The 21554-nt window shown below is 36.7% G+C and overlaps 3 protein-coding genes across 6 annotated transcripts; 2 read left to right on the top strand and 1 right to left on the bottom strand.

Annotated features, from left to right (window-relative positions):
• The first annotated feature begins 799 nt into the window (after positions 1-799).
• Positions 800-5252, top strand: LOC125474495 (endoplasmic reticulum-Golgi intermediate compartment protein 3-like). The gene is made up of 12 exons (XM_048578310.1): positions 800-960; positions 1136-1270; positions 1364-1446; positions 1584-1659; positions 1779-1846; positions 2357-2438; positions 2527-2651; positions 2745-2828; positions 3270-3416; positions 4271-4379; positions 4471-4590; positions 4829-5252. Exons 2-12 carry the CDS (start codon positions 1183-1185, stop codon positions 4975-4977), a joined length of 1131 nt encoding a protein of 376 aa, XP_048434267.1. The 5' UTR covers positions 800-960; positions 1136-1182; the 3' UTR covers positions 4978-5252.
• A 312-nt stretch (positions 5253-5564) lies between these two features.
• On the bottom strand, positions 5565-10984 carry LOC125474494. Of its 3 annotated transcripts, none has more exons than XM_048578307.1 (9): positions 10584-10976; positions 9708-10163; positions 9452-9623; positions 8594-8897; positions 7872-7944; positions 7503-7593; positions 6758-6837; positions 6187-6639; positions 5565-6012 (listed from the first exon to the last, which is right to left on the bottom strand). In XM_048578307.1, exons 1-8 carry the CDS (start codon positions 10677-10679, stop codon positions 6223-6225), a joined length of 1689 nt encoding a protein of 562 aa, XP_048434264.1. In that variant the 5' UTR covers positions 10680-10976; the 3' UTR covers positions 5565-6012; positions 6187-6222. The 3 variants fall into 3 exon arrangements, with proteins under 3 accessions (XP_048434264.1, XP_048434265.1, XP_048434266.1); XM_048578308.1 differs by having other exon boundaries at positions 10605-10920; XM_048578309.1 differs by lacking the exon at positions 5565-6012 and having other exon boundaries at positions 6331-6614; positions 10584-10984.
• A 1120-nt stretch (positions 10985-12104) lies between these two features.
• LOC125474491 (vacuolar protein sorting-associated protein 53 A-like) lies at positions 12105-21092 on the top strand. 2 transcript variants are annotated; one of them, XM_048578303.1, is made up of 24 exons: positions 12105-12241; positions 12385-12479; positions 12586-12642; positions 12799-12949; positions 13090-13160; positions 13516-13640; positions 13939-14099; positions 14211-14352; positions 14929-14992; positions 15912-16097; positions 16199-16234; positions 16620-16724; positions 16820-16879; positions 17265-17342; positions 17603-17708; positions 17796-17863; positions 18537-18614; positions 18694-18827; positions 18909-19002; positions 19256-19333; positions 19697-19759; positions 20023-20091; positions 20174-20269; positions 20549-21092. In XM_048578303.1, the coding sequence occupies exons 1-24, from the start codon at positions 12193-12195 to the stop codon at positions 20849-20851; spliced, it is 2469 nt and encodes an 822-aa protein (XP_048434260.1). In that variant the 5' UTR covers positions 12105-12192; the 3' UTR covers positions 20852-21092. The 2 variants fall into 2 exon arrangements, with proteins under 2 accessions (XP_048434260.1, XP_048434261.1); XM_048578304.1 differs by lacking the exon at positions 12105-12241 and having other exon boundaries at positions 12387-12479; positions 12795-12949.
• The last annotated feature ends 462 nt before the right edge of the window (positions 21093-21554 follow it).

Raw genomic sequence — 21554 nt, 5'->3', positions numbered from 1 at the left:
AGAAATAAAATAAGCTGTGTGGACAGCACATTCTATTATCTAAACTACTTATTAACAAAAAGTTTATTTTTAGCTACGCTTATTGAAACGCCTATTTTAATTTCACTTTGCTCTCTATAAATTAAAAGTCACAATTTTACTCATTGACAAAATTTATTCATTTGACTTGTGAACTCTCTCTTCTCCTTGAAAGATATATATATATATAAGACCCAACACCCAAAAAGACTATGCCACATGTGCAATAAATTTGATTAGTTTGGCTCACTCAAATTAAACCCCCATAAGAAACTAACAGATCTAAGGTAATGTGGAGCGAATTGTGAGTTTTATAAAAACGACTTTCAAATTTTAAGAGGCAAACTAGGATCAAAATCGCATTCCAAGGGTAAACTAAAACGAATTTTGAGTTTTAGCCAGTAAAGTATAAACTTTTGAGTTACAAGAAGCAACTGACTCCTTTAATCTTATCTACGTTATCGTACACAAACACTAATATTTTAGTTTGTCCTCCTTTAAATTATAATGTTCCAATTTATTAATCAATTTTCAATTCATTTAAATACGTGTCGTACAATTTGAATCCCTAAACATTTCGAGAAAAAATTCTTAAATAGTGGACCAAAATAAATTTAAAATATACATATACATATATATATATATATCAATTTGGTCCATAATCAACAACCACCATCAAGAAAATTGATCACCTTGGAGTTTTCAATCATCTATGCCAAAATAAATGACCCCTTGAATGATTGAATCTTGAAGAAAGCAAAGAAGCAAAAGAGGAGGCGCGGGTTCAGGACAAGACCAAGTTAGACGCGCGCGCACCATAACCCAGCTCAGAACTATAAAAGCGGCGGAGTCCAACAGCTTCAATTCTCCGACTTCGGTCTGCGGTCTTCTGGAACGCGAATATCTCTGTTTTTGGGCGATTCGTTCAAAGAAAATCTACTGGTACCCCTCCCTCCCTCTGCAATTCCAATTCTCTCTCTCTTTCTCTCTCTCTCTCTCTCTCTCTCTCTCTCTCTCTCTATAAAAGCACCATGATTTTGATTTGATCGGAATGATTGAATCCGAGGAGTTTTACTTTTTGATGCTTCAAAAGTTGAAATTTTTGAAAATGGTGCAGGATTTGGGTAAATTTATCATTGTTATTGGTAAAAATCGCGGTAAAAAATGAGGGTTAGACAAGCATTAAAGAACCTGGATGCGTTTCCTCGGGCGGAGGAGCACTTGCTGCAGAAAACGCAATCCGGGGCACTTGGTAATTTTTGAGATTTTTTGGTTTGGTTTTGTATTTTTTGAGTTGGGTTTTTTGTGAATTGCGAAAATTTATTGGCTTTTCTTGAATTTGTAGTTTCTGTTGTTGGGCTGCTTATAATGGCGACATTGTTTGTGCACGAGCTCAGATATTATCTCACCACATACACCGTCCACCAGGTTTGAATTTCGAATGCGTTGCTTTTCGTTTTCCGGAGATTTTGTTAAGTTGAATAAGTGGATAATTGATTGAAAGATATGCATGGATGCTAAGAGATTGTAAGTTGTCTAATTGAAAAGGGTTGTGTTTTTGGCAGATGTCCGTAGACTTAAAGCGCGGAGAGACTCTTCCGATTCATATAAATATGACATTTCCAGCTTTACCTTGTGATGGTGAGAATGTTCTTTCTCTTGCTATTTAAGTGAAGGGAGGTTTCCTTGTACAGGTTTTCTGTTCATCATTTGGTAGCTTTGTGTGATGATAAACTTCGGTTTTCTACGTTTGATTGCAGTCTTGAGTGTTGATGCAATCGATATGTCAGGCAAGCATGAAGTAGATCTTGACACAAACATATGGAAAGTAAGAGACTTTATTGATTCTTATGTATTTCCTGGTATTGGGCTGCAATGTAATATGGTGTTTCATGTCAAACAGCAATGAACTGCATTTGTACAATGGTAGAAAAAAGTGTTCTATCTGTTTAAACTTTGATGATTGTATTACAAAGTTTTTGGCGTCCAAGTGTTATCTTCACGTTTGTCATACACATGCTGAACATAATTTGTTTAACCTGCACCACTTCATGTGGGATTCTTTGGATCTTCCTTTACTTAGTGCTTTGTCAAGCCTTTTTTTCCTGGTTTTTTTTGCTGGGCCATCATAAGTTTTAGGCTTTTTGAAAAGTGGGTAGTGATGACTATTTTTGTTCTTTCCCTTGATCCACTGGCTTAAATTTTAGTTATAATCTCATTGCTGTTGACTATGCATTTATATAGTATGATTTGGTTTTTATAATTGGCAACTGGTGATCTGTCTTTATTCTTCCCTTCTATCATAGTCATTCTCCTAATCGGTTTAGAGTGGCTGCAGCTTCGCCTGAACAGTCATGGCCACATCATCGGCACTGAATATTTGTCTGACCTTGTTGAAAAGGAGCATTCTCACAAGCATGGTAATGTCCATGTTGCATTATCGCATTTTGTTTTGGTTGTATGTCTTGCTTTTTGCATTTTCTTTTTCTGATAAGGAACCTTGACCAGATGATGGCAAAGATAATCACGATGATAAGGACCAGGAAATTCATTCACAAGGAACTTTTGATCAAGCTGCAGAAGATCTCATTAAGAGGGTAAAGCATGCAATAGCAAATGGAGAAGGATGCCGGGTACATCATTACAGAGATCTCCACTTTTTATACTATTGGACTGCACTTGCTCCTTCAGAAATTTCATATATCTGATATAAAATTTTGCTGCAGGTGTTTGGTGTTTTAGATGTCCAAAGGGTTGCTGGAAACTTTCATTTATCAGTTCATGGGTTAAACATTTTCGTTGCACAAATGGTTAGTTTGCCTTAAAATGCTTGTTGCCTCCTCCTTCCAATTTCTGTCTTTTTTTGTGGTGAATGAGTTTCATGTGATCTAGAACATGCATAGTGCAGTGCCTGATCTAAAGTACTTATGGTGGATCTAAATTATGGGTCCCTGAATGAAAAATTTGATAAATTTGGGTTTTGGCATTTGGAACTGCTTAATCATAAGATCGGTGCATTTTGACTTGATATTTAAATCTATTTTCAACCTTTTTGGGTATGGAAATGAAATGGGGATTGAAGGCACTTGAGTAAAGTAATCCCTGTCTCGCTTGTCGTATCAAAAGGGATTCTTTGTGGATCAGTCTTGTGTCAACTAGCTTTTTTCACTATAGCATATTTGTAAAGCTTGCTGGCTCTAGTTAATTACAGCTCCCAACTTATTTTTCCATGTCTTACTGTTTATGTGCAGATTTTCGGAGGATCTAAAAATGTAAATGTAAGCCACATCATTCATGACTTGTCATTTGGCCCAAAATATCCAGGAATTCACAATCCACTTGATGGGACAGACCGTATTTTGCATGACACAAGCGGCACATTCAAATATTATATAAAGGTTTGAATATGTGAACTTCCTTTGTATACAGCTCTTTGGTAGATTTAAATCTCAGGTATCTGCAATATACACTGGCGTGTTTCATGCATATGTCTGTGCACGAATGCTTGCTTGCGTTTAAGCCTTTAAATGAACTTTAAATGTTCATTTTTTTACCTTCTGTTACTTGTGCAAGGTCGAGTAGTTGCCCCATATTTTAACTCAGATAGGAGAAATTTAAAGCAAGAAAGTTTCCCTGCTAGGAAGAGACTTGCATCCAAAAAGCGTACTCCTAGCCAAGGAACTTATCTCTCTAATAAAGAATTATACCGTTTCTTTCATCAAGTGGTCTGCAATACTTTGTGTTTGTTCATAAATGGATTTTACGTGAATTTATTTTATCAAAATAAATATACCTAAAGTCCATTACAAGGTTATACACTTCCCTGGGCCGTATGCTGCCAGTTCTTCTGCCTCAAAATCTTGAACTTAGAGGCATGGCATGCTGCCAGTTCCTTGTCAAAGTATAATGGAGTTTTGCTTCATTGGTCAGTTGGCATTTTGATATCAGTTCAGCGCAATAAGTTTTGAACATGAAGAGGAGCATTTTATGAATATTAAGTATCTGTCTCAAAACTATTGTTTTCAAATACAAATGAACTGATGCAATTGCTAGGAACAGAAAAACTAAAGGATTTGTTTCAAGTTCTACATTAATGTTCAGAACATGACCAATTAGATAATTTGCATTGGACATCAGCAGGCCTAACTTTGTTGTTAGATATGCTCTTTTACATACATTCTAATAGAGGGCTTTCATGGACAACTTAGAAACTTGATCGATTCTGAAAATGTATCTTTTTGTTGCGGTGCAGATTGTTCCAACTGAGTATAGGTATATCTCAAAAGAAGTTTTGTCAACCAATCAGTTCTCTGTCACAGAATATTTTTCTCCTATGAAACAGTTTGATAGGTCATGGCCAGGTTGGTTTATGAGAAATTTATTTGTCTGTCCCTTTTATTGGGTTCATTGGTGTTAATTATTGGCCCTGTTTGTTCGTTTGTTTGTATCCAGCTGTATACTTCTTGTATGATCTCTCACCAATTACTGTAACTATCAAAGAAGAACGCCGCAGTTTTCTCCATTTCATCACTCGGCTTTGTGCTGTATTGGGTGGTACCTTTGCTTTGACAGGTATGGGTTTTTCTTCTCATTCTGTATGATTTCTTATAAGTCACCACAATCAAAATATATTGTAGATTTGGAACTTCCGTTTCCGCTTATTGAAGTTCCAACTAGTTGATGTGCCCTCTATTAGAGTCTGGGCCATCAAAGTTTCCAATCTAACCATATTTTTGTTACAGATGGGAGGGTTACTTTTTCATCAATTTTCCCATTCATTGTAACCCTTGTATTCCTATTCTTGCATCAGGAATGCTAGATCGATGGATGTACAGGTTTGTTGAAGTATTGACGGCCAAACCAAAGCTAGAAGTGTACTCCGATAGACGTTGGGTGTCTGCTAATACAGTTTACTCAAGCATATCTCCAGATGGACTCTTGACGCCAGCAAGGTCATAACGTTTCCCAGTTAGCAAACCGACCTTGGATGTAAAACGTGGAGGCGAGAGCTGAAATGTGCATTACTGCTCATGTAACTCACTTGTTTGCTTCCCCTTTTATACATGCTATTGTTATCGTTTTCGATCTGCTGGGGGAAACTCAAGGTTGTTGTAGCATAATTGGTGTTTACAGATTCCTTCATTTTACTTAGTTTTGATTTAGGCACTGTTCAAATTTTGGTGAGATGTTATGAGCAGTTTTAAGCTCTTGCTATGAATTCTCTCTTAAATTTCTCTCTCGTATCACTTATCAAAATCTGGCACTCTATAGGAATTATCTCCAATTGAATTGTGCTAACTATCGAGGGCAGTGATGTGTGATGAGTTACCGTCGTTACCAAAGACAACTGATGACCGTGAAACTCGGTTACTCGTTTTGAAGAATGTTCAAAATGAGAGGTCAATCTGATGTGCAATTCCGTCCAAAACCCGAGCCAAACTGCATCGTGCCCTGGCCAATTCACTTATGTCAACTTTTGTAACGAGCGTCCTTGTCCCCAGCAGTAAACACTAAAAACTTAGAGGCCAACTCGGCACGAAAAATAGTTTGGAGGACTAAAGGGAAACAACCCAAAAGTGTAACACTAGAATGCGCAAGGCACGGCCTCTGCGAAATTCTTACAAGAAAGCTTCCTTCCCTAAAGGCTAAAGGGTTAGAGACAAGATGAGAAGAAGAACCTTGTAAAGTACAAGAAATACACGAACACTAACAAATAATCAGAAAAAAACAGAGAAAAACTACGGCTCAGTACGAAAATTGGAATTCTGAAATTGCCCGTTGTAACTGTCAAGACTAAACGGCCCATCAAGACGGGGTATTTCACTTGGCAGGGACTACCTCGTCATGCCTGAGACGTTTTCGCTTACAATGATGTCCGTAAATGAGTCGAGCACATGGCTGGTGAATACAACATACCATCCGGTCAGCCTTGTCTAAGAATCTGAGGTAGAAAACGCCTCTTGTCAAGTTACTCTTGCGTCTCTGATTCCTGACCTGCACGGAGTTAAAATGAGCACCTATATTAAATAATAAATAAGAAGTAGGTACAGATTTTACATGGCTGGCAAGGAAAACAGAAAGTCGCCTGCCCCATATTTAGAAAATGATTACATGCTAATATGCATGGGAAAAGATGAAAGATCTTCAGTATACAGAGCTCAAATTTACCTATCAAAGAAACAAAAATTGCTCAATCTTTATGGGCTATGTGCCCTGTCTAACTTCTAGCGGCCTAGAACCATCAGCATTTGGATCTCCATCCAACCGTTGGTGCTGGTGCTCCTGTTGGTGTCGATGATGCTCTTCTTCTTGCTGCTGAAGCTGTCGCTGTACTTGCTGGTACTGATTATGTGAATCTTCCATCAACTGTTGCCGTCGTTGTTGCTGGGATTGGCGTTGATATTGCTCTTCTTGCTGTAGCCACTGCTGGTGCTGTTGCCGGTGCTGCTGCAGTTGTAGTTCATGCAGATGCAGTGCACTGCTAGCATGTTGATAGGATGATTGCAGTTGTCTGCTGATTTTCCATCTACGATACTCAACCAGAAGGGAATTCGTGCTGATTGCAATCCCGAAGCCAGTGAATGAGGAAAGGAGGACTGAGAGAATTGGATTTACATTAAGCTGCACGGTCAGTGAACATGAGAGGCTGCAGCAGAGACTAATAGAATACAAAGAAAAAGGAAAAGAAAGGAAAACAGGCAGGGTGTGTAAATTCATGAAAGAAATCGGTTCTGCTTACTACAGTATAAAATATGTGGGCAAACAGGATCACGATGGCAAACTGGAAGGAGGCATAAGCCCATATGTAGCTCCTGCTCACTGCCACCACCATGCATAATCAGGTAGCGTATTCAAGCAAGGTATAATTCATGAAAAATAGAATGCTCCACTTATTCGTAGCAAAAATAGAGATGGAAAACATCATGAGTTGCTCAGAAAAAGACCACTCTGGGTGTTTCATCGAAAAAAGATAACTCTTTTTTAAAATTAATTTCCTTAGGGCAATATCTCTCTCACATCTTAAAATTCCGTACTTCTATTCATTGAATTGTACAAAATTAACTCCTAGGGTACTTTTTATCCAGCGTACTTTTATGTTTCTAAGATTTGATGTTCCTTTTTGTGCCCTCTAACTTTCTAGAATTGTACCGGATGAACTAAATCTCGCCTCTACTTAAGAGATAAAAGAACAATGCAGATTATTGGAATCTGGCCTCTCGAGTTGGCAAAGAGATGGCTCCAACTGCATCCTTAAAAGGGTGCAAAAAAATATTTCCTAATTGAAGTTTGATATGACAAAGCTTCCATTTCTTACCAAAGAGAAACAAGAAAAACCTGGTGAACAGATTAAAATTAATAACTTCATGGATATTGTGGGAAAAATAATTAAGCTGTATAGAACTGTATTTTATTAAGTGAGGATTTATATAAAGAAAGGGCATAAAATAAAAACAAGTTGATAGTAAAAGGAAGAAGAAACTCACCCATTGTGGAAGCAATCATAGATGAAAGGAGACCTAAAACACAAGAGAAGGGTAAGGAAACGGCAAGAGCACGAGGGCCCAAGTCAGATACCTGTTCAGAATGAAAAAGGAAACTTCACGCACATAATGATTCTAATGCAAAACAAGAACAAAATGTTCATACAAACGTTTAAATAACAAGCATAAATGTATAGACTGCAAGTCGTAAATTCTTCAGGATCATATCACAGAAAATATGATGACTGAACAATTGCTGTTTATGAAATCTAGTCGAATTTTCTCTTTGCCAGCAAGTATGAGCTTGCTACCAAAACCATGATTCCATATAATGAAGAGCTTGAGTTTATTGTAAATAAGCACAAAACAAACCAGAAGTTGCTCCAGAAAGCAGAAATACGCAAGCATGCTGACCAGGACAAGAACCGGTATGTCCTGCCAGACCCTGTCAAGCATGCAACAAGGCAAAATCCAAAATCAAACTCACATGGTAATATCTCAAGTCTCGACTGAGGGCATGATACCAAACATTTTGAGAAAATGTGCTGAGTGACAAGTTGATGGAAACAAATTGTTTATCATGTTTTTTTCTATGTGTTTAATGGAGCAGTAGAAGACGTGTAAGCATGCACCTCCCCCATCTCCAGAAATATCCAGGTTATTAGAAGTGTAAATATATAAAGTGAAAATTAAAAAAATAAGCAAAATGAGCAACCAGACATGCACAGATAGATGTTAAATGGGGCATTAACGGAGCGTAGTTTAGTTTTCCATCAAGTATCCAGAATTACTAACATATCAATGTGATGATTTCTGTGAAGATTTCATAGATACAACAGCATAAAATTGTTTTCATTCTATATTGCGAGTGTTTCTCATCATCTCATGTAATACTTGTCTTCTCTCTTCATTTTTACTTGGGAGGGAGGGGGTTGTGTGGTACTTTTTCTTTTGGTAGGAAACATTATTCGGTGAATATACCACAGTCATTTCATCTAAAATTGAAAACATGGAGCCTCGGGGCATTTTATAATGAGTTATTATTACGATGTCATGCTGGGATCATTATCATCATTGGAATAATTGGGACTTGCCTGTAATGATGGACTTCCCTCTGCTCCATTATTGTTGGTGGTCGTCTAATAACAGTTTGAGGATTGTGTATTTTGAGTAGTGTTACAGGTAAGTTTCGGACATCCTGCTTGCAGACGTCACAGGTTTTGTTCCCTTTAATGCTAAACCACTTTACTGCACAATCTTTGTGAGCAAGTGCTAGCTCTCCCTTGCAGCTGCACTCCATTTTAAGAGAATCACCACCTTCTGCGAGCTCAACCAAACAAATCCTGCAAACTGCTTCTTCTTCAGGAATATCTTCACCTGAATCTTCAGTGGCTGTGGCTGAAATTGGCAAGTTATCATTCTCATTAGTTACCGATATATATGTTAGATATTACAAAAAATTAAGGAGCACTCATAGTGGGAAAAATAAATTAATAAATTTGTAAGCATTTGATAAAAGTTAATGGCTCAATACTTCAACCGAGAAAGTATTAAAACCTTGGCTTTCAATTTTATTTTATTTTAAAGCTACGAATGACGTTCCCAGTTGCAAGTGAATGACCATAAATCAACAGATGAATAGAAAGATATGAAATCAAATCTATCTGCAATCAACGTAGCACTACTAAAAGTCAACAGGAGTATTATATGTACTATAATTCCGCAGTTTCTTGTTGGAGAGGTTTGTGAATATTCTCGTTCTCTTACTAGCCAAAATTTATATGCAGTAACCATGCCTGTAGGAGAGGTTTGTGAATATGCTCATTCTTCCTTCCAGCATGATTAGTGCATATAATACTCCTACAAAAGTGCTTCACCATATATGCTCAATCTCCTACAAGGCTACGAGCCAAGTTTTTCACATTCTATTCATGACAGGAGGTAGCATTTACCCGTTTCCAGTGCTGGGTCAGCATTTGGTGAGGCACGCTCAACTGCTGAAGGACGTGGAGTTGCTGAAATTACACGGATCATGCATCCAGAATCCATCCGCCTTAAACTTCTGGTCGCAATATTTACTGGAACTGAGAAAGAGCGGGACATATGATGCTTAACTTCAATTCTCTGAAACAAAATTCATTTTTAGTGTGACACGAGAATTTCTAAACTGGCACTGGTACATGAAAATGATAAATTAGAATTACTTACAGAATCAGAATGACTCTCCACTTGTCTTCCCTGCCCAATCTCAGAACCCAGATTTGCACTTGGTGTAACTGGTAAAGAATGAGTCCCTTTTGTTGATGTAGAGAAGAAAAGCTTATTGAGCGAGAAAGACCGTGAAGTAGAAGGCTTTTCCAACGGACTATCTGACGGTGATGTATCCGGCATAATGAGAATCGTCTTCTCGCCATCCAGAGGCAAATTTTTCACCCGGAAGCTTTTTTGAGGAAACAGATTTTTCACGGTTGATTTGATCTTAGCTGAATGTGGCCTAGGCGGTAGTCCAACTCTACTAGAACTTGGACTTGGTGTGGAGGGAATATCAATTCTCGTACAAGCAGACGAACTGGTTTCCAATGTCCTTGCCGGTATTTGCAATGAGGAGAGGTTTGGCCGTCTAGACGAACTGGTTTCTTCATTCTTTTCCTTTTGTTCATGAATCTGCAAAACCAACAAACCCTTTTATCGGTACACTATTCAACAATGAGATCGAAAATCGAAAATGTTATAGAGTCCAAGCATTCCAGCACACGTAAATACATGAACCTTATATCATCATCATGAACCGTAAAAACCGACATGCGATATGCAAAAAACTCGAAAGCAATGTAATTTCTGCACATAACTCGAACTGATTTTCGCTAATTGGAGTCAAAGAACTAAATTAAAGAAACTAAATTTAAGCATTAAAGAACCAAAAAGCTCAGATTTTGAGATTAACCCTTTTGAAGTTTTCAGTTTCCAATTCAGAGTACCTAAACAAAAGCAAAATACTAACACTTATTGATTGGTAACAGAGAAAATGCAGCAAACAAACAGAAAAACTAAATCTTTACTACTGAAATTACTAAAATCTGTGACCTGAAAATTGCAAAAAGTCACCTGGTGCTGATCAGATGAGCTCTCCGTAGTTGATTCCTCTCCAAGCTGAAGCTCAGAAACTGAATTGTCCGCCATAACCAGAAACTTTCCCAAAATTGCACCAAAAGAACTCTAATTTTGAAAACTGAGACAGTCTGCTGTCAGCTGACATTCACCAAATTTGAGCATAAATTGAAAACCACAGAAAACAGTGGCAATGATGGACACAACAAATTGTGGTCGGACAAAACATGAATTAATCAAAATTATCAAATATTAAATCGGATTTTGTGCTTTTCGGATTTGGGAATTTATAAATCGTTTTTGTTTATACAATCCCCACCACCGTGATTTGTGTGCTCAATGCTGGTGTTGGTGGATTGTGTTTTCTGACTTTACCTTTGCTTTTGCTTTACTTTCCTACTTCATTTGTTTGGTTAATCAATTAAGCATGATCAGCTGCTTTTAATTTAGAAAATTTTAACGAAAAATTATATTTTTACACCAAAAAATCAATCTTGGTATTATTCACTTTATCCTTTATTTTATCATTTTCGTTAAAACACAAAGTTTTCAAATCCTTTTTCATTAGTTTTCCTTTTAATTTAACTTGTTAGGATTCTTCAAAGTCCATTTTTTTATCGGGACACCATTTCAAAAAGGAACGACGATACAAATTCAACTCGTTGCCTTGCCACGAATAAAGATGGATTTCGGCGTGTTAACTTCGTTTAGGAAAAGGATCCTCATAGGGGATCTCGTGGTTGTGATTGTATTCGTTCATCGTACATCGTACGGTTAGAAATCATTTGAAATTTAAAATTAAATATAACTAGTATCTAATGAAAACTGACTGCACGATATATGATGAAATATCACGATCACAGGATCATCCGAATTCCCCAGGAAAAGGAGGTGAAGATCCCTTTCCCTTCATTTAGAAGGTTAAAATTAACTTTTAATATGTTTATGCATATTTCGGGTACCCTTATAACTCTAAGAAAGAAAATGAGAGTAGATGAGAAGTTATTAGCACTCCCAAACACATGCTCTAGACAATGACGGTATAAAATTTAAATTATTTTTATTTAAAATTAAAGGGTTTCAAATTTTGCGTAAAAAGAGACGACACACTATCATTGCCAATTAATTAACCAACATCTGACAAATTTGGGGTAAGAAGAGATGACACACTGTCATCGCCAATTAACTGAATCCACGTCTAACATCAAATTGTCAAATTAGTAATTTACCAATCAAATGCATCTAAGCTTCAATTTATTTCGTCAAAGTATCTCATGCAAAATTGTTCGGCCCACAGAACGACAAAAGTAGAGGCTCAGCCCATATTGGGATCAAACCCGCGCTTTCTGGCCCGCTCCAACTCGTTGCTCCTCCGAAACATGGTTCACGCAATCTCGTCGATCTTAGATCGATCCATCTTCCAGCGCCATTGCTGAGTCGAAAGCAAAGCTCCAACTCTCAGAGAGAGAGAGAGAGAGAGAAACAGAGAGAGAATCCACTCTCCAAATTCTCAGATCTCCTTCTTCCAACTGTTTCTGCCATCCATTACTTCAACGCAGCGAGCTCAGAGCTTAATTTGGCAGCCATGGACAAGTCAAGCGCTTTGGAATACATCAACCAGATGTTCCCCACAGGTCTCTCTCTCTCTCTCTCTCTCTCTCTCTCTCTCTCTCTCTTTCCATATATATATATCTATATCTGTATCTGTATGAATTTGTATAAGCGGAATGTGTAGGTGTTGGACTTACTCTTTGAATTCTTTGAATTGTGCAAACAGAGGCGTCTTTATCTGGTGTGGAACCACTAATGCAGAAGATACACAGTGAGATTCGGCGTGTCGATGCCGAAATTTTAGCGGCGGTTCGCCAGCAGGTCGTTGCCTCTGCCCTTTGAGCTCTGAGCTCACAGCTGCAATTGCACCTTTTTTTTTACTAGTGTTGTGGTTTTTGATGGATTGGCTGGTGCTTTTTTCTTTCAGAGCAATTCGGGGACGAAAGCGAAAGAAGATCTCGCCGCTGCTACGCATGCCGTGGAGGTCTGTTCTTAAACTCTCTGGTTAATTTGCAAAATCAAGGCTTGTAAAATCAAAGCTTGTAATGTGTTGTAAATCGATTTTATGTGGCTTTAATTTCTTTAGTTTGTTGTTTTTTTTTTTTGTTTTATTTATTTACTTTGTAATGCTCTAAGGCAGGAACTCATGTATAAAATCCGCGAAATTAAAACGAAAGCTGAGCAAAGTGAGACAATGGTTCAAGAAATATGTCGCGACATTAAGAAGTTAGACTTTGCAAAGAAGCATATAACAACGACGATTACTGCTCTTCATCGCCTGACCATGCTCGGTTAGTTGCTTGTTTATGATTTTTACAGTGATGATTGATCAAGATTTATCAATCAACTGTTTGACACTGATTAGAAACTGACGATGAATGCCTTCATATTACATTCTCATGGGAGTACCCTTTCTTTTGTAACATGGCAGTCTCTGCTGTTGAGCAGCTTCAAGTAATGGCTTCAAAACGACAATATAAAGAGGCAGCTGCACAGTTGGAGGTAACCTATCTGCTATTATACAGTGTCATTTTACTATAGGTAAAAAAGGAGGTTACTTTGTGATTCCTTTCAATTGAAGTTCTCAATTATGCTTTAGTCTTTTGTAGCATCCAATTATTATTACACTCTATTTAAGCAATTGGAAGATCCTCATACGAAATGATGTGCATTGTTTGCATGCGTTTTGTGTTATTTTTCTTATGTTACATCTTTGGAGTAGAATTGTTTTCTTCCTGATACGAACTTTTGCATTATACAAAGATGATTGAGAAGTATTTGCTAGTTTTAGAAGATTAGATTTATATGAATTTTGAGAATGTGCTTCATTTTGATTCTAGTTTATGATGCGTATCAGGCAGTGAACCAGTTATGTAGCCATTTTGAAGCTTACAGGGACATTCCAAAAATCACCGAGCTGAGGGAAAAATTTAAGAATATCAAACAAATTCTAAAGTCGCACGTGTTTTCCGATTTCTCAAGGTAAGTGTTTAAAATAATTTGCAGTGGCGTATAACAAATCATATTTAAGTATGTAGACCATTAAAAGGATAGATCATTAAACGGCTGTTAATGCTTGGTTTTGGCTTTAATAATTATAGCACTTGGTTATATTCTTTATGCTTTGTCAGGATGTGTGTGCCTTAGATTTTATTTAAGGCAGGAACTATATGGAGGAGTTGTTGTCTAGGACTCTTAGTTAACCTTCTGCAACTATAATGTTTTTGCTGTCTTTGACTCATAGATCCTTAGTATCTTCTCTTTTGCGGTTTATTCTCAGCTTAGGTACTGGAAAGGAGTCGGAGGAAACTAATTTACTTCAGCAGTTATCTGATGCTTGCTTGGTTGTTGATGCTTTAGAGCCATCTGTGAGGGAAGAATTAGTAAATAACTTTTGCAGCAGGGAACTTACTTCCTATGAGCAAATCTTTGAAGGAGCTGGTGTGTGTTCATGTTTGATGTTATTCTTAGCAAAGATGCATTCAGTATGTATGAAGACTTAACTTTAATTGTCCTTTATTTTGAATTTAATCTTGTTTTCTCTGTTTGTAGAACTAGCTAAGTTGGATAAAACTGAACGAAGATATGCATGGATAAAGCGTCGTATGAGAACAAATGAAGAAATCTGGAAAATCTTTCCTACTTCATGGCATGTTCCTTATCGGCTTTGTATTCAGTTCTGTAAAAAAACAAGGTACAATCAACTTCCCTTCGATATCATATTTTGTTGATAACTTCAATTCCTTTTCATAGAGGGTGGAAGTTTCTTAGTTTTTCTTTTACAAAAAATGTGGCCATCAACTTTTTAAAATACTGAAAAAGAACATTTAACATTTGGAAACTGTCGTTCCTGTTGCCATCTTTATGATATTCAAGGTTTCCACATAGTGCTTCAAGAAAAAAACCTGAACATTGTAGTGTTCTATGTGCTGGTCGTCACACGTGTAACTAAGTAGAAAGGGGGGGGGGCGAGTAATGCCATCACACATAGCAGATAAAATACATGTTTCTTTCTTTTCTTCATTTACTTTTTGAAATTTTAGTTTCCTTAATCTTTTTTTTTAATCAGAGGAGAAGAAAAATGTTTGAAGCAAAATTCCATAAAAGACACTTAACCTAGTTTACTTTTGAGGTTGACTTTTTATTCGTTTCCTTTTAGCGTTTACTTGACCCTCAGGACATAGTGGGTTCTAGTTAACATCTGATTTTACCAGAGAAATTCAAAGAAACTTAAAAATTTAAAACTTTTTTGTATTGTTCTTTTTTTCAGAAAGCAGCTGGAAGATATACATAATAATCAGAAAGAAAAGCCTGATGTTGGGACATTATTATTGGTAAGCCATATTTCTAATTTATTATGTTGGATTGCTTTTACATGTAGTTGAGGAGTGATATTTGGTGCTTCTTTGATTTGTCTTAGATTAGTTTGATTCTTGTCTATTCTTGTAGAAGCTGCGCAAACAACCTAAGTTCAGACTTCAGATAAACCCAATTTCAACCTTTTTGAGGCATTTGAATCGAATATCATTATGTCATCATATCTTCTTGCACTATTTTAATCCACTTCCCTTTTGGCTTGGCTATAAATGCAACCATCTGTCTCTTGTTGCACTCAGTTTTCTCTACAATTTGTTTTTCAACTCGTTGTCCATATGATGTGATATCATTTGTTTTGCTTCATGAAAATAACTGGAAATGGGTCAGTAAACAAGTGAGAGATCCTTTTTTTTTATATAGAAACCATGTTGAACCTATCAGCAGAGTACAAAACCTTAGTTTTGTCATTTCCTTAATAATATTGGGTACATCTGTTGAAACCTTTAAACAACCCATGAGTGATGTAGTGCATGCATATTTAATTTATATTTTTGGAGCCATATGGATCATGCATTGCTTGTCTCCTTGAGATCTTCCAGTCGCTAGGTGCTCTCTTTAATGAATCGGTGAAGTTTATGCTAGGAAACAAAAACAATAGAAAGAGAAAACTGAACCAAACCCAATTATGGTTGTGATTGGATTGTCTTTGCAAGTTTGGTTAGATCTGCCTAATCAGACTTCATATGGGAAACTATACTCATTAAGCATTTCCTTACCTCAAGTGGCACATCTATATTTAGGCTTCTTGTAAGTGATATGCTAGTGATAAATATAACAAAAAAATCTTCATGTAGTTGACATTTTATATCCATTCTCATGGCCTTCAAAACTTTTATCATTTGTTGGTGGTTTTAATGTTTTGACTGCTGTCTATAGGCACTACAGCGAACTCTTGAATTTGAGGATGAATTGGCAGAGAAATTTGGTGGTGGTACTCGAGGCAGGGAGGTCGGAAATGAGATTGAAGAAATTGGTAGAGGGGAAAACACTAGTCAAAGCGCTTCAGATATTAGAAAGAAGTATGAAAAAAAGCTTGCCGCACATCAGGAAAGTAGCAGAGAGGTATGCATGCTATGTATTGCTTAATATGGTTGAAATGTTCACAATGTGAATTCCATATACCATCAAGTTAATAAGCTTTCCTTCTGATTTTCATTTTCCAGGAAAAGGATAAAGAGTTATCAGCGCCTGCAGCTGGGGTAATTTTTTTTCTACTACTTGTATCCTTTCATAATAGGTAACCCCTTAATATATATGAAATGAAATAAGCCATGAGTGTGTATAATTACATTTTGACTTTTCTAGTATATGCCATTCCTTCTCTACATTACCTTTAGCATACTATAATGGTGAATCTTATATAGTGAGATTGCTTGAGTGTATCCTGTAAATATTTGTAAGCAATCCATGTGAGATTTGTCGTATCCTGCTTAAAATTTGGGGTTATTACTATGGTAAGATGACTAAGATATCGTCATGTTTGTGGTTATAGTCTACTATTATGGTCCTCTTGTATTTTAGTGCTAAGTCTACCTTCTCATAGTTATAATTTCTGAGAATTACTTGTACTGGTTGATTTTGCAGTTCAACTTCCGTGGAATCATTTCATCTTGCTTTGAGCCTCACTTGAATGTTTACACAGAACTAGAAGAGAAGACACTGATGGAGAATTTGGAGAAACTTGTTCAGGTAGAATAGGTTTATTACTTCTTATAACATATGTTCAATAGTTTGCTCGTGTTTTTACCTCTTTGATTTAAGTTTTGTTTTCATCTTTCCAATAGGAGGAAACATGGGACATTGAGGAGGGAAGTCAGAATAATGTTTTATCAAGTAGCATCCAGGTAAGCACTTAGATTTTCATTATTTTTCTACCGTCGCTTTAGAAGTTTAGTGTTGCAGTTAATGAGAATGACTTGAATAAGACTAAAAGCCTTTGATTTGGGGACAGTGCGTTTTTCCACTGGACTCAGTCACTCTTAGTTTTATTGATGTCATTCTTTAACTTATTTATGTGATATGAATGTTGAAATGTTATTCAATACTCAAATTGGTATATTCTTGATTTCTTGTAGATCCTTTATTGTTTCAAGAAAACTTTTTTCTTCTGGACACTGAATTCTTAGAACTATGCCTTAGAATCTTATATGACCTAATTTTCTTTAGGTCATGGTTATTTCTTTAATGATGTTAGATAATGTGACTTGGTTGCACTTTTTGGTCTTGCAGTTGTTTCTTATAATCAAGAGGAGCTTAAAGCGATGCAGTGCTTTGACAAAGAACCAGACATTATTTAATTTGTTCAAGGTACTTTCTAGAAGTTCCTCACTTAATATCCTAATTGGTGTTGACACACGTAGTGCATACAATATTACATATCCATAAACAACACTCTATTGTGGATGCATAGTGATTATAGGCCATCATTTTTTGTTGCAAGACTATTCTACTTCAGCCGCCTTCAAAGATTAGAAAAATGCATGTTTCTTCTTTGCGACTTAAGCAGTACGAATAATTAGATATTTTTTATTAACCAGAATATGATATGTGCCTCTTTCCAAGTTTAGGTTTTTCAAAGGATTCTCAAAGCATATGCAACAAAGCTTTTTGTAAGACTGCCTAAAGGTGGTACAGGGATCGTTGCAGCTGCAACTGGTATGGACGGACAGATAAGGTATAAAGGGACCAGTTTTAAGCTTCATGACATTTCACAAAATTCTTGTTATTCTGAATAGATGCTATTTTTCTTTTACGCTTAGCAGACATCTGACAGAGATGAAAGGGTGATTTGTTACATTGTCAACTCAGCTGAGTACTGCCATAAGACGGTAAGTAGTTTTTTAGAGACATACAGCTACTCTGACTTTTGAGTGTTAGCTTGATTCCTACGTGCGAGTGAAGCTATAATGCCTCATCTCAACGTAAACTTACAGTTATGAGAAAGGGGTACTATGTCTGATGGGAACCTCTGGATAAATAAGAACTAGATGATTCTTTTTGTCTGATGTATTTTTTTATTTTCGCATTACAAAAGGTAGAAGTTAACAAAGGCACCGATTAATGTAATGATTTACATTACAGTCTATGATTGTAAGGTGTTTGACACACATACCTCCATAATAACTTGAGTGGAAAATGAATCAACTACTTATTGTATTCATCACTGACTGCATTAGTATGTTGCCATTATGTGTCATGTGAATCTTGGTATAAATTTTAACATGGGTGTATAACGTGTATGCTTGTAATTATCATCAATACACGTGATTACCATGTACACTGAGTTTCTGATGGAAATTGTTGTCAGTATTAGTTGGTTTCTCAGGTTTCTATAGAGTTAGTTGACATGGCATGTTTTATTGCTGAAACCATTGTGAGGTGTCATTGTTTTATGATTAGCACTGAATCTGGTGTTCACATATTTATTTATAGACATACACAATAGTACAAGAAGGAAAACTACTATAAATTCTTGCTAATTTATGTTTTAATTTTTTGCAGTCTGGTGAACTGGCTGAAAGTGTATCCAAAATAATTGATACTCAGTTTGCTGATGGGGTGGATATGTCGGAAGTGCAGGTATTGCCTATTTTATAAGTTCACCTAAGGCTTTTTTTTTTTCCTGTTCATTTTCTACAAGAGTTATGCAATCATGCAGGATGAATTTTCAGCCGTTATAACAAAAGCATTAGTAACCTTGGTGCATGGCTTAGAAACTAAGTTTGATGCTGAAATGGCTGCAATGACACGAGTTCCATGGGCTACGCTTGAAAGTGTTGGTGACCAATCAGAGTAAGCTACCATTAATCTAAGTTTTGCTCTTTTACATCCAATACACACTTTCTACAAGTGACCACATCCACCTTTTTGCAGGTATGTTAATGGCATAAATATGATCCTCGTTACTAGTATTCCTATCCTTGGAACACTTCTTTCACCGATTTACTTCCAATTTTTCTTAGACAAGGTAATACAAGGGGTAGACATGTTTCATGTTAACATTTTTCCACAGATCTTGGTCTTGTTTTCCTAGGTTCATGAATCATTATTTATTCCATTTTTTTTTTCACTTTTCTTTGTTTTATTGATATGACATGCTTTCTTCAACCATTTTAAAGTTGTGTGCCACCATCCTTCACACAATTGTCTACCGTATACTTAACACCAAAGTCCTTTCTGAACATTTTGCTAATGTTGTTCCAATCTCTTCATCTGTGCAGCTTGCGTCATCTCTTGGTCCACGTTTCTTTACTAACATTTTCAAATGCAAGCAAATATCAGAAACTGGAGCGCAACAAGTAGGGCCTGCTTTCCTTATAATCGTCTCCTTTTCCTTTTAAACCTAATCTTGTTTAAATCAAGAAATGAGGACAAGTATATATAGTCACTTCTCAAATGAGATTTAAGGGATACATATACCACTTCCCTCGAGTCTTGAATTCGAAGTAGTTTGAATCTTACCTTGTGATAGAAATCAATCAATCAAACTTCATCCTGAATTGTTTTATATATATGTTTCTACTAGAGGATATTGTTCTTATGCATTTATCAAATGTATTTCTTTTTTCTCCAAGCATTTTTGTAGTTTATATCAGAAGTGAACATCGTGACTGATTGATGTGATTCTGAGATTAAAAAAAATGCTTTGTATGTTATTGCAGATGCTACTGGATACTCAAGCTGTAAAGACAATTCTTTTGGAGATACCATCCCTTGGTCACCAAGTGAGTGAATTGTTGATATATGTTTATAGTTACAAGTATGATCAGAACTATTAAAGTACAAGTAGCTCCTTCCTCGTTTATGGTATTAGGATCCTATTAGTGTCACTCACCTAAAGTATACATTCCAGGGTTTAAAGCATGAAAATCATTTCTTGATTCCTACTCATAAGTGCCCCTGATAGTTTTTTCGTCATAATTGACTGGTTATTTTTCTTAGCACACAAATCAAACCTATTAAAAGATCAATATATTTCTTCAAACAGACATCACGTGCTGCTAGCTATTCGAAATTTGTAAGCCGGGAGATGAGCAAAGCTGAAGCACTTCTGAAGGTAAGTATCAGTTTGTTGGTACTCATTCTGGCAGCCTCTGGTTTTCTTTTCTGAAGTAGGTTTATCTTGTCTTTGCGTATAGGTCATACTGTCGCCAATTGATTCTGTTGCGGATACATATCGTGCGTTACTACCAGAGGGAACGCCAATGGAGTTTCAGCGAATTTTGGAACTCAAGGTAATCATCAACTTATCCTGCCTTTTCGCGTCCATTCATTTTTCACATGAGACATTGTTGCTCATTCCATTAATCAAATCAAAGTTCTTAAGAAACTAGAGGAGACGAACTTGCAAGCAGACATTGCATTTTAGCGCATTTCTGTTCTTCAAACTATTTTGAACAATGAAAGAAATCTGCGGATTTATACCACTTCATGAATTAATCCAAAAGAGTTACGAGTTGGATGACCCCATTAATTTGATGCATGTTTCACTGAATATGAGTATGAATGTGCAGGGTCTTAAGAAAGCAGATCAGCAAAGTATACTGGATGACTTTAACAAGCACGGCCCGGGAATCACACAACCTTCTCTCCCACCACCTGCTGCACCACCAATCCCACTCCCAACTGCCCCCGCAGCTGCTCTGATATCAAATCCTGCTTCAGCCGGACTTATCGCATCCAGAGACGATGTGCTAACCAGAGCAGCTGCACTCGGGCGAGGTGCAGCCACAACAGGGTTCAAGAGGTTCCTGGCTTTAACCGAAGCTGCAAAAGATCGAAAAGACGGGCCTTTCAGGAAGCTCTTCAACGCATGACAACATTTTACACCCTACAAATGTAAATCATGCCATGGTTCTTTGTTTCTTTCTTTTTTTTTAATTTTTGTTTTGCTAAATCTCATGCGTCGCTTTCGGACGGATATTTCATAGGACAAAATATTGTATTAAATCTCGCGTTAAGTAGAAATTAGATTACTGCCATTTACTTTTCGCTATTTTTGGCTTGGCGTACGTACACTGAAATCCCAATCAATCTGAGAATAATTTGTAACTTGAATATATGGTGTTTATTTTATCATTATAAACCTCGAATTATCGTCTCTTAATTCTCTTTTGATTTCTTTAAACCGAAGGCCAAAAATGAATAGGGGCGCATAGCTGAATGTTTAAATGATGTTAAAATCACATGCCCTAAGGGAGGTAGAAAGTATTTCCCGGAGACACTACATGCGTTCAAGACAAATGACTTTAACCAGACGCTCCCAAACAAAACGCGACAACGCGCATTAATATGCGTAAGTGTAAATTTTATTGAAACAGAGTTTTTACTTTGTTGGAAGAGAACCTAAGTCAAATCATAATTGCCTGAAAAGCGGACCTTAATTTGCAATCGATCGGTGAAGACTGTTTAAAAAGTTGAACTAAGCTACCGAAGACAACTCCGAGGGTTTAAAATTTAAAGAAGGGATGCTGTAAAAGAGAGAATTGAAATGCTCCAACCACAAAGGCCTGGAATTAA

This window comes from the organism of the source record quoted next, unplaced genomic scaffold (genome assembly GCF_019419815.1).
Source record: "Pyrus x bretschneideri cultivar Hongxiangsu unplaced genomic scaffold, Pyrus_bretschneideri_v1 Contig12, whole genome shotgun sequence".
NCBI classification, from domain to species: Eukaryota; Viridiplantae; Streptophyta; class Magnoliopsida; order Rosales; family Rosaceae; genus Pyrus; species Pyrus x bretschneideri.
This window is presented reverse-complemented; position numbering and strand designations above follow the sequence as displayed.